The sequence below is a fragment of the Glycine max genome, chromosome 1, assembly GCF_000004515.6.
Source record: "Glycine max cultivar Williams 82 chromosome 1, Glycine_max_v4.0, whole genome shotgun sequence".
NCBI lineage: Eukaryota > Viridiplantae > Streptophyta > Magnoliopsida > Fabales > Fabaceae > Glycine > Glycine max.
In genome coordinates, this window is record NC_016088.4 from 10,823,722 (window position 1) to 10,836,212 (window position 12,491).

General features: G+C 33.6%; 1 protein-coding gene across 1 annotated transcript; it reads right to left on the bottom strand.

The window, feature by feature from the left end:
* Positions 1-10,934: 10,934 nt before the first annotated feature.
* On the bottom strand, positions 10,935-11,918 carry LOC102667573 (uncharacterized). Its single transcript, XM_006573938.3, has one exon. The coding sequence runs from the start codon at positions 11,916-11,918 to the stop codon at positions 10,935-10,937; it is 984 nt and encodes a 327-aa protein (XP_006574001.1).
* Between the last annotated feature and the right edge of the window lie 573 nt (positions 11,919-12,491).

Here is a 12,491-nt window from a genome sequence, read left to right on the forward strand (position 1 = left end):
GATTCCATTATGCTATAAATAGTCACAGAATATAAAGTTTAGTTTAGAGATGATTTGTTGTACAAGGTTTCTGAATCAAGTAACTAAAGAAAATAAACATCAATAGAAAATCCAACACAATATTAAAGGCTTATAGCCCATGGCTAACTTCAGTTTTCCTGAAACATCTATGATTTAAGTGTTTTTATGTCATATCAGACTCTTAACACCAATAAATTGCATGATGGGAATCATTGCGGTGAAAATGCATATGCCATTGGGTAGTGAATGATGAAATCCAATAAAGAACTTCCAAATCTCTCTTTTATGTGACATACTCAACTAACTCAATGTACTTTTGTAGCTAAGTGGTTGTACTCTTGAGAATATATAATATGTATATGCCATTGCAATCCAACAAAAGCAATCTCACTCAAATCATATATTTTACTAAAAAAATCCAGATCATGCCTATGCTGTAATTTTGATATTTCTTCATAAGGAAGCCATTCTCTGAAATGAAAGTACTATCAAGGACAAATGCAAAAGATCAAGACTCTCAGTTCCCATTTAACATCAAGAATAGTATATACCATTTTAGTAATAATAACTGAAAATATTTTAGTGGAAGACATAGATGAGTCACTCACCATTACAATCAAAAGGGATCCATACATTGTTATTGAAACACTTAAGCCGATGCTACCTACGAGAAGCTTCCGATGATGATTATCATGGAATGGAAAAGCTGACATTGCAACAATTATAAAGAACACCAGCAAAAATGGTATTGTAGTCATGGCTACCTTCACCTGCAACAACATATTTACACATCTCAAAAACCATGTCTCTTACAACCTATATAGCATTATTTGGATACAAGAACCTAAAAAACAAGGTGCCAAGTGTGCAAACATTTTTAACACAAGAAGAGAATAACTAAGTCAATTGATTAACTTATGTTTACCTTTCCTTTGGTTGAAGCATACCAGAAGTAAATGAGAACATAGGATAACTCGAGAACAATACGAATTCCGTTAACTGTGATGAGATGGAAATTTTCCTACTTGTAACTCACAACAGGAAAACCGTACCAAGTGAAAAGGAGACAATTCCAGAGGCCAATGTTGTAAGGAAAGCATGAAAACTCCTCTGTGCTTTTCTTCCTTATAACTCTTCTAAAGGTAACCCCGAACATAAAAAAGCATGAAAAAGCATTCAACACTTTTATTCATTCTCTAAAGGGGAGAACATTTAAGTAGCAATGTAATTATATATGTAACATGTAACATACATTGGTGTAACATAAAGGGCAACTGAGACTGCATTGCCCGCAAGAAAAACAAACAAACAATGGCACTAATGATTCACTTTTTTTGAAGACTCAAATAATGAGTAATAAATAATTTATAATCCTAAGTTCTAAGCTAAAGGAATTAATGAACAAAGGAGTACCAAGAACAACAACAACCAAATGAATGGTCCCTACCATGTTTAGTTCTTTTACTGAATGCTTAGAAGTTAGAAGAGATCAATATTTTTGGTATTGCCATGAGGTTCATTGAATAGGCTTTATTTATAGCAGTTTCAGAGGAGTACTGTCAGACGTGTACACAAAGTAATAGTATTAAAACATGAATAACACACAAATTTGCATTAAATCAAAACTGGAAAAAACACACAAAAATCAGAAAAATAGAACAGAAAAAAGGATTTAGTTTCAGAACTTGCTTCCCCTCCCTTGCCATCGCCGCCGCCACCAAGCCCAAGAAGAAGAAGGACTAGAACTACTCCCTCGTTGAATTAACCGCCAAGCCCGACTCCTCTTTCATCGACTAACCAGCCCTTGCCAGCGCACTTGCTTCGATGGTAGCTTCCACAACTATGACGACTTCCCTAACCGGAACAACTCCTCCGACAGTGACGAGTCTTTCAATTTTCGTTGGGGTTCATCTAGGGTTTTTGATGAAACTGATAGTTGAGCCACCATGAAGAAACCCTTTGGGGGGGTTCAGTAGGAGAAAGAGGGACAAAAGAGGGTTTTTTGATTCACGGTCACACGCTGATGAATCTGACAACTTGGTTTCAAATAAGAGCTTTGTGTTGTCTAAAGGGTGGAGATTCAGCTACAATGACCGTGGGTTTGAGCGAGAGAGAAGGGTTGTTGGGTTCAGCTCCAATGACGGGGTAGGTTCGAGCAACTGAGGAGGGTTGTTGGGTTTGAGCAAGAGAGGAGGGTTGTTGGGTTCGAGCGAGAGTGGTTGTGTTGGTGTTGGTGGGAGGTCAAAGCACCAATGCAAATTTTATATAAAGGACAACATCGATTTTCTAAAAAATGATGTTAATGACCATTAAGCAACATTGATTATTCTAGAAACCGATGTTAAAGACCATTAAACAACATCAGTTTGTTGAAAACCAATGTTAATGAAGTCCATTTATTTACAAAAATGTCATTGTACATTTCTTAACATCGGTTCTCATAAAACCAATGTTAATTGGTTGTGTTAAATGCATATATTATAGTAGTGATCTGTAGAATTTGTCTAGTATGCAATTCGACCACTAAGGGTTCTATAGAAGTGACATCAACTATTGCAAAATTCTGATATACACAAACAAAATTTAAATGTATAGTCTACTTAATGGGACTGAAACTTACTAAGTGAGCTCTAGAGTCATGTTTGAGGTATAAAAAAACGTGGATAAGTTGATGTATATGATTCTTAATATATAAATAGACCTTGTACTTAATTGGTTTAATTATATAATTGATTCCTTAATTATAATTAAAAGTTCAATTAAATCTCGTAATTATTAAAAAGTTCAATCAAGCCCTCTAATTATTTAAAGACTTAATTAAGTTTTTCGTACCTAAAATATAAGTCGTTTTTAGATTACTGCCTAAAATTCATTTTTTTTCAACCAAGTACCTGAAATTTTTTCAGTTTCATTTTATTACCTGCCGTTAGTCACCTTTCGTTAAGTGATGACACAATAAATAGAGTGTCATGTCATCACGCCCAATCATTGACAAGTCATTGTCACACCATCACCTTTAATGACGTGGCGATGATGTGTTAGTGATTGGATATGATGATGAGATACTCTATCTGCCACATCAACACTTAACAGAAGGGGATTAACGATAGGTAGTAAGTTGAAACAAAATTTTTTCAGATAGATATTTGACAAAAAAATGAATTTTTAGGTAGTAATATGAAAATGACCTATTTTTCAAGTATAAAGAACTTATTTAAACCATATATAATTGGTGTTTTGCGGTCTATGATCAATGTACACATGTAACATATTATGCCTTCCCTCACTCTTCCTTCCCTATTCTCTGGACCCAAAATATATATCTCACCATTTGATCTTGTTGGTTCTCTTTTATCTTTGTCTAGATATTAAATGTATGCATCTTAACTCTTTAATTTCATCTTTAATACTATCTTATTAATCTAGTTCAATTGATTAAACATAATAAATTGATAGGTGAGTTATTGTAAATTTCAAATAGTATTTTTTTATTCCTACCAATAAAAAATATCTTATTAATTTAATTAATTTATTATTTTGAATGAGGAATTATCTTAAAAAAATAAATAGGATAAAGTTTCTTAAGTCTATATAAAAGTAAATTGCATATATGTTCATCAAGTTATTTTAATTAATTTTTAGTTTTTTGATAAGTTTACAAATGTTTGATCAAATAAAAGTGTTTGAGAAACAATTTTTTTCTTATTGACTTATAAGATTTACTTTTAAGCATAATTTAAATTTACGATTACCATTTTTATTTTTATTTTCAAGAAAATAATAAAATTTATCATTTATCATTTCATCTGAAATTAAATTATTTATTTTGATAAAACTCCTCCTTATCATTTGTTAACTAAAAAATTATTTTTTAGATTGACTTAATTAAGTTTTTCATACCTGGAAAATAGACTATTTTCAGATTACTACTTAAAAATCCATTTTTTTGTCAAATAACTAGCTATAAATTTTTTATGTTTCAACTTACTACCTATCGTTAGTACCTTTTCGTTAAGTGGTGACATGACAAACGGAGTGTCACGCCATCACACCCAATCACAGACATGTCATTGAAGGTGATGATGTGACAATGAGATGCCTGTGACAAGGCATGATGACATTACACTTCATCCGCCACATGATTACTTAACGGAAGGCGACCAACGACAAGTAGTAGAATGAATTTGAAATTTTTTTCAGGCACTTGGTTGAAAAAATAATGAATGTTAGGTAGTAATCTGAAAACGACCTATATTTCATGTATGAAAAACTTAATTAAGCCTTATTTAAAAACACCATAATCATACTCTTTCCGTCAACATTGGTAGTTTGATTAATGAAAGTTGTGTAAATAAATATTTTTACATCAATTGTATTAGCAAATAATGTAAAATTGTCTTTTTAAATTAGTTGAATTGGAAACTCATGTAAAAATGTCTATTACAATAACCACATATCTTAACAAGAACATCATTTTTATTTCAGTTGATGCCAAAAAAAAATTATTTTACACTGATTGTATTGAAAATCGATGTAAAATATCTTTTGTCTTGATGGAAAGGGTACAATTGTAGTACTATTAAACAAATAGAGGATTTGGTTGAATTTTTTTAATAATTGAGAGATCCAATTGAAAAACCTATTATATAAAGATAGTCCTCATGCCCCCCTCTAACTATTATTGTGTTTATGTATTATATAAAGAGAGAAAAACCTATTCACTGTAATTGGAGATATGGGGATTGTGGTTTTAGATTCAAAAAGATGGAATCTTTGATTGACTTATGGGTGTTGGATTTGTGGGGTTGGATTAGTCTAATTGAGAATGGGAAGAGGCATTTTGGGGTTATTGATTTTATTTGATTTTTTTGTTTCTTGAATTTGATATTTTTTGTTTTAAAAACAAGTGATTCCCATTTGGGTTTTGAAATGACATGGTTGCTAGCGGTGGCATCGGGGTTGTTCACGGTGGTAGCATGGTCATCCATGGTGAGGAAGGTTAAGCAGTGGTAGGAAGGTGAGGCCATGACCCGGGTGTTCAAAAAATCTGGTTATATAAAACCAATTCATAACCGTCCATATCCAAACCACTTTAAATACATTTTAATGGATTGGTTTTACATCCAAATCCTATTTTTTGAATTATAAACCCAATCAAATTATTAGGATATGGTTGAATATTTTATTGGATTTTCAAATTTTTTAGCATTCCTCCATAACAACCTTGGTCAAGGTTGGTCGAAAGCAGCATTGTAGCTGACAGACAACTGAGACTACTTTTGGGTCGTCGTTGACTAAGATTATTTTTTTCTAGACATTAGCCAAAGTTTTCTTGGGCACTATCAGTTGATAATGTTTCTTAGATGATCTCAATTGAGACTATTTCTCGAAGGACATTGGCTAGCGTTTTTTTAGTGGATGCTGATCAGGTCTAGTTTTTTGTCAATGTTGTCCAGAGTTTTTTCGACCAACCTTAATTGGTTATGTTTTTTGACCGACATCGGCTGAGACTATTTTTCAGTTGATGTTAGCAAGAGTTTTTCTTGGACAACATTGGTCTAAACTATTTTTTAATCAATGTCGTCCAATGTTTTTTTGGCTGATGTTGATTGGTGATTTTTTAGCCGACATCGGTGATAACGAATGTCGAATCGTTCAAAAAAATTTTTACTAGGGAATTCTGTAGCACAAGATTAACCTAGGTTAAACTCAAAAATATGATTCAATATGGTCCCTACATTTATTCAGTTATAAACAAGAAGGGGAATTTTTATCAAACAGTTTGTAAGCAACTCTAAAAGAATATGAAATCACACAAAACAAAATTGAAGAAAGAAAAAAAAAAAATAAGGACAGAATACAATTCAAGATGAAAAGCATCAATCGAATTCACCAAACTAATGCAAATAGAATTATCAAAGTTACTACAAATGTTGTTCAATGTGAAATTTCACTCAAATCCATTAGAGAGGGTTCAATCGAATCAAATCTCTAAATTGTTTGAAATCACAAATTAGAGTGGACAATCATCCGAACAATTTGTGATTAAATTTAGAAATTAGGAAATGAATCCATAACCTAATCCATTTTCAATCCTAAACATAATCACAATCATGAAAAACAAAAAATAGGATTGAAGAGAAAGAAAACATTCATAAAGAGTAGAAAAACCAAATGAGGACTCGAATTCAACTTTGCTTGGAGTGGATCCTTGGATTGATTAATTGTTTAGCCCTCCATGATCATCACTAATAGAGATATCATGGAATTTGTGTATGAAAAATGGTGGAACAGAAGTGAAAGGATGAAGAAAAATGGAGAGAAAAAGACAGAAAAAGAGAAAGTTTGCACAACAAGTTTTGTACAAAATGAAGTTCAAGTGAAGTTCTTTCTCCAAATGGAGTTCTTCACAAAATGACTAACTAACACTAATACATAGAGTGTTAGTAAATAACTAACTAAATAACTACCTAACTACCCAACCAACTAACTAACTACCTAACTAAACTAATTATACAAAACAGAAGCCCAAACTCGCAGCCCAATTATTCAAATGTAGAGGTTCTAACTTCCAAGCTTAATTTGACCCTCGAGATGACAGCATTGGACAAAGCTTATTTGTAACATAATTGAAGACCTTTTTTTTTTTTTATCTTTTCAGGGATTACTCATACGTTCCATTTGGAGTTCTGTAGTGTCCTCTAGGCCCTACAACAAGGCAGATAGGTTAACTAAGCACAAAATCTGAAATTTAGTTACAATTTTCAATTAAGCTCAATCATCTGCCTTAGACCAAAACTGAGTTAAGGTGATAAAGTAAGGGTCAAAGAGATGTCAATTGAGCTAAGAAGAATAGAAAAATATTAAACTACAAATGCTCAATCAATTGGTCGAGGCTATTTGTTGGTCGATGTTGGCTAGGGCTTTTTTGATTAACCTCAGTTGAGACTATTTTTCGGTTGACGTCAACTAATGTTTGTTTTGGTCGACATCGACCGAGACTATTTTAACCATGTTGGCTAAGTTTTTTTGGCCAACGTTGGTTGATGATTTTTTTTGGCCGACATCAACTAGGATGTTTTTGGGCAACTTTTGTTGATGATATTATTTTGCTAGTATCAATGACCCTAGCTGACATCAGCAGAAAAATAGCCATGACCAACATCGCTCGAAAAATAGCTTTAGTTGATGTTGACCAAAAAAATATCACCGACTAACTTTGACCGAAAAATATCTCAGCCAATGTCAGTCGAAAATAGCCTTGGCTGATGGTGGCAAAGAAACATAATCAGTTGATGTCGACAAAAAAAATCACTGGTTAACGTCGACTAAGAAAAACTTAGCCAATATCAGCCAAAAAATAGCCTCAACTGAAGTTGACTATAGAAAACCCTAGTCGACCTCAACCAAAAAATAGACACAATCGATGTCGACCGAAAAAGTCTAAGCCTATGTCAACAAAAAATAGCCATACCAGGCCTCGACTGAAAATATACCTAGTCGATGTTGGTGAAAAAATTACCGACTGACATTGATTGAAAAACCCTAGCCGACCTCGACCAAAAAATAGTTCCACATTGATCAAAAATAGTTGAATTGACGTTGATAAAAAATAATCCTAGCACAAGTCGTTAAAAAATAGTTGTGACCAAAGTCACCTAAAAACAACTCTAACTGAAGTAGGTTGAAAACCGATTTATGGTTTAAATTGGTTTTAAAAAAGAAAGAAAGGGTAAGTAGGGATAAATAAGAAAAAAGAAAGATAAGAAAAAGGATAAATTTTCAACCATGGATCTAAGAATTAAGATATCCAACGGTGGGAAGCTACTTTCCCATGATGGGAAACTTGAGTAGCTTTCCCTCCCTAGAATTTGCACTAGGTATTCTTTACGAGCCTAGGCTAGAATGGAAAAACCCCACATATCTTTCACCATGGGAAACAAAGCTGGTACGAAGAATATAAGTGGTTTTTGAGATATGTATAAGACTAGCATAGGCATGCCCACACCAAAATAAGTAGATTTTTTTTTAAAAAAAGTAGCTTGTAGCTATTATATAAAAAGATGTTAGTAACACACTCTTTAACACTTTAACACACTTATTTTAACAGACTTTATTATTACTTAAAATTTATTAAAAATTATGAAATTAGAAAAAGAGTCATTAAATAACAAATGAGATATAAAAAAATTGTGATTTTTAATAAATTTTAGTCAATCATTAAAAAGTGTTACTAACATTTTCTCTTATGCATATCATCCTTGAAAGTTTGTGGTGAAAAACCACCATCTGCACCAGAAGATCAAAAGCCAAAATAAAAATCAAAACAAAAAAAGGAGGGAAAGTAAAGAAAAAAAAATAAAATAGCACCACCGTCGTCGATGGTGGAGCTCTATCGTGTCTTGCCGTTAGAGAGATTTCTAGCAAATGCCTTTTTTTTTTTCTTTCCGTTCTCCCCCTTCTCTCCCGACCTATGGTGGCCCCGTGAGAGAAACCACCACCCCTTCTTCCTTTTTCTCTTCTTTCTTTCATCTCTGGTGCTCTCCTTCTCCATGCAACAACACCATCACAATCACAAATCACAAAGCTCTTGCATCGACGCGCTCACTCTGCATCCTTCATGCGGTGTTGACGTTGCAAACCTTCATATTGTCTTCCAGATTTTTTTTTGAAAGGGCAATGTGAAAAATAAATTTTAATTGCTCATAGTTTAATTGTTCATAAATCACAAATTATAAAAGGTTCTGGATACTAAAATGGGTGTAGAAGAGTTTTTTCATAACAATAATGTTTATTGGAATTGGAAGCCATCAAATATGGACTCACACCAACTATTTCAAGTTTTCAATGATCGTGCTCTACAACCGGACCGCACAGACTACTTTTTTAGTATTTTTTATTTAATTTACTCTAATGTGGGCATATCTATGCTAGGTCCATACTTTTTTGAAAAAAGCCTGTATCCTACAGACCAACTTTGTTTCCCCAGGCCTATGCCATTCTTTACACAAAACCTCCCCAGGCCTCAACCTTTTCCCAAAGAATAATTAAGGTACTATAATGCAGACTGAACTGCTGCTTCTTACAAATAGATGTACAAGGTTTAGCATAAGTTTGTTTCTACTTAGAAATTCTTAAACTTAGAAATGGAAGAGAGCTTTTAGTAAGCTTAGAAAAAAATTCGCTCAAACGTTCTTAGTTTTCCAAGCAGTCTGATATTTATAGCCTTCTCTTGAAGATAGTTGTTGAGAGACATTTTCATTTTCTTCAAAGGAGTAAAGTGTATCTTGGGGCATTTAATGCATCATTTAGTATCTTTCACCAACTTGTTACTTTGATAAGATAAAGTAACTTTTTTTATCTTGCTTTTCTGGTACTAGAATCCTGCCACAAAGGGTATATACGCGGTTTTTTTTTCCAGCACATTCTCTTTCTTGTTTTTTCCCCTAAATTACACAAGTTTCGAAAATAATTCTCAATCTATACCACATTCTTTATTATATTATATAAATATATTTTTAATTTTTTTATTAAAATAATATTTTAATAAAAAAATAATATTATTAAATATAATTACTTATTTTGTATTATTTAATTTATATAAGACATTTTGTAGGTGAACATTTTTTTTAAATATGAATTTTGTCTAATAATATATTTACTTTAGTAAAAAAATTAAAACTTCTAATATTATTATGTTACAAAATATAATTTTTTTCTTTATGTCAGATTTTTTTAAGAATGATAATACTTTTTGTTTAACAATTTATTTATAGAAGAACATTATACTACATTATAAATAAAATACTTAAACAATTACATTTGGGAAAGGAAAAACTTAAGATGAAGGTATGTTGAGACAATTGTTTCTGTTCTATTATGGCCATGTTGCCGGCAAATTTCACATTTTTTTTCTATTTTTTCGTTCATTTTCATCTTTGTCCATTTCAGTAAGAATGCGAGTTGAAACCGGATGACCATTTGCGGTTCTTTTTCTCTTTGGATCAGGACCCTACTGATCTCTTTCATATTCTTGCCTCATTAATTCGTGTGGCAAAAGGAGTTATCATAGACGTGCAAAATGTGTTGTAAAGTGAATAGCAGCGACACATAGTTCATGGGATCAACAATGACAGATTTACAAGCAGCCATGACGTGAGAGCAGGGTTAGTGTTTAGCTTGATATTCACCACAATCACACTTTTGAGATTGTAACATTACTCCAAACATTCCAGGTGGTCTGGGTGCTTGAAGTGGGGATTGAGTCTCTATTACAATAAATGTGTGGTTGTATTTGTCGAATTCGTTTACAATGTGTGTATTTGATTCTTGTTGATCGCTATTCATTGCCTCAGAGACGACTTCAGAATACTGTGATCCGGAGTTGATCATTGCCTAAGTTTGTCGGCCTCTAATAGCAAAGATTTATGCGGTCTTGAAGTATGTCTCCTCAACCAATGACATCGACAAATTTGTAGTCATATATCCCCCAATGTTTCCCCTCATCGAAGCATTGTACCCAATTTTGTTTGGGTAACTGATCAAGGCTGCACTTGACTTATTTGCATGGATATCCTCAAGATGTCGCTAGTCCATCTTCTTCGTGTATGCGTAACCTGTAAATATTCCATCAATCTATTACGTTATGAAATTTGATTGAAAGTAAAGTTTAACGAAGAAATAAAATAGATTCTCACCAGTCAACATGAGTGGCTTCTTTAAATGTTTGCAGTTTGAGTTACCGCGAAGAAAATTTTATGCAATATGGCACAGGCAAAAGAAATGGGATGTGTCTTGAACCCATAAGTTACTTGGGTTGTTATAGGCATTTATAATCGAGGGGTGTCTATATGAAATGAGAGAAATGTTAATTTGCGAAGTAACATGTCTTCTCAAATTCTTTAGAAAAAACCCTAAGCTGAAGTTGTCTCCCCTTCTACAATGGCGTAGGCAATTGGGAAGATATGGTTAGCTCCATCTTGTGCTGTAGCTATCAATAATGTGCCAATATACCTCCTGTAAAACCATGTACCATCTACTTGTACTATGGGTTTACAATATGCAAACCCACTAATGCATGAACCAAATGACCAAAAGACATGTTTAAGCATTCTTTTGCCCGGTACAATATCTCCTCCCTCAAACACGGATTTTGTTTGAGTAGCGACCATAGTCCCGGGAACACAAGATTGCAAAGCTCCCAAAAGTTTTGGCAACTTGACATATGATTCTTCCCAATTTCCATGAATCATCTCCAACACTCTTTGCTTTACTAACCATGTCTTTTTGTAGGATGGGGTATAATTCATGATCATTTTGATCTCTACAATCAACATCTTGATGGAAACGGTTGGGTTTGTTTTGAAAATTGGTCGGATGATCTGTGTTATGACGTGTTTGTCGAGTTGCCGATGATCTTGTCTGAGCATTGGTGCGAGACAAGTGTGGTGACCTTTGATACTCTTGATAATCCATTTCTTATGCCTCTTTGAATTGCATGCGCCTAAGATCCATGTACAACCATTTTCATGTGATTTACACACAAAGTTTAGTCTTCTCTGGTCAGAATAAATTGTTTTGCAATCAAAATGATTTCTAATGTTGTATTCTTTGACTTCTTGAATGCACTGAGCTTTTTCATCGAAGGCCATGCCAACCTCGAGTGCAACGGTTGGTGGTTGTACATTATGTGGTTGCTGAACGAAATTGTGTCGATCAATGTAGTGTGACAGGTGTTCAAGGTTCAAGTCTACTAGACACCTAGGTTGGTGATATTGCAATGGAGGTGACGGAGGTGTCGTTGGTCTGCCAACACTCTCATCATTGCTTTGGTCATCACTTTGGTGATTGATGTGATCAAAGAATTGTTGATCCTCATCCTCAGTAAAATCATCCATGTTTTTCTCATGAAATCGTATAATGGGATCTTCGTTAGCGATGGGATGTTCATTTTAGTTTGATGTTTGTGCTTGTGGTTGTTGTGAGGGTGGCGTAAAAGGGGATGAATGATGATTTTGTTGGTCAAAGGAGATTTGTTGGGCATAAAAAAAAAGAATCATTTTCGGATAATAGTTGTGTGTATGAAGTATAAATGTCAAATGCGTCTTGTGTTTCAAGGTTGTTGTATGAAGAGACTATATCATTGAGGTCCAGGTTATTGTATGGTAATTGTTGTGGAGGCGGTAGTTGTAGTTATGGACATGAGGGTTGTGGAGACGATGGTTGTGGTTGAGGAATAAGGTCAGTAACAACATAGAATTTGGCAGAATTCAATTGTGGATTCTGGAGAATTGTTTCCATCGCACCTTTGAGATCATCATTGTCGAGTAGTTATGCTGAAATATAATGTGTCTATCCTTGATGAAATGAAATAGGGACACGAAATAACAATTGAGCAACTTTTTCAGTTGCTCGAGTAGGGAGACGGTTGTTAATTTTCTGAATCAATTGTGTTAACATAATAGAATGAC

Bases quoted from the DNA above. Each gene is read 5' to 3' on its own strand.
- LOC102667573 (XM_006573938.3), bottom strand. From the start codon at position 11,918: ATGGATGATTTTACTGAGGATGAGGATCAACAATTCTTTGATCACATC.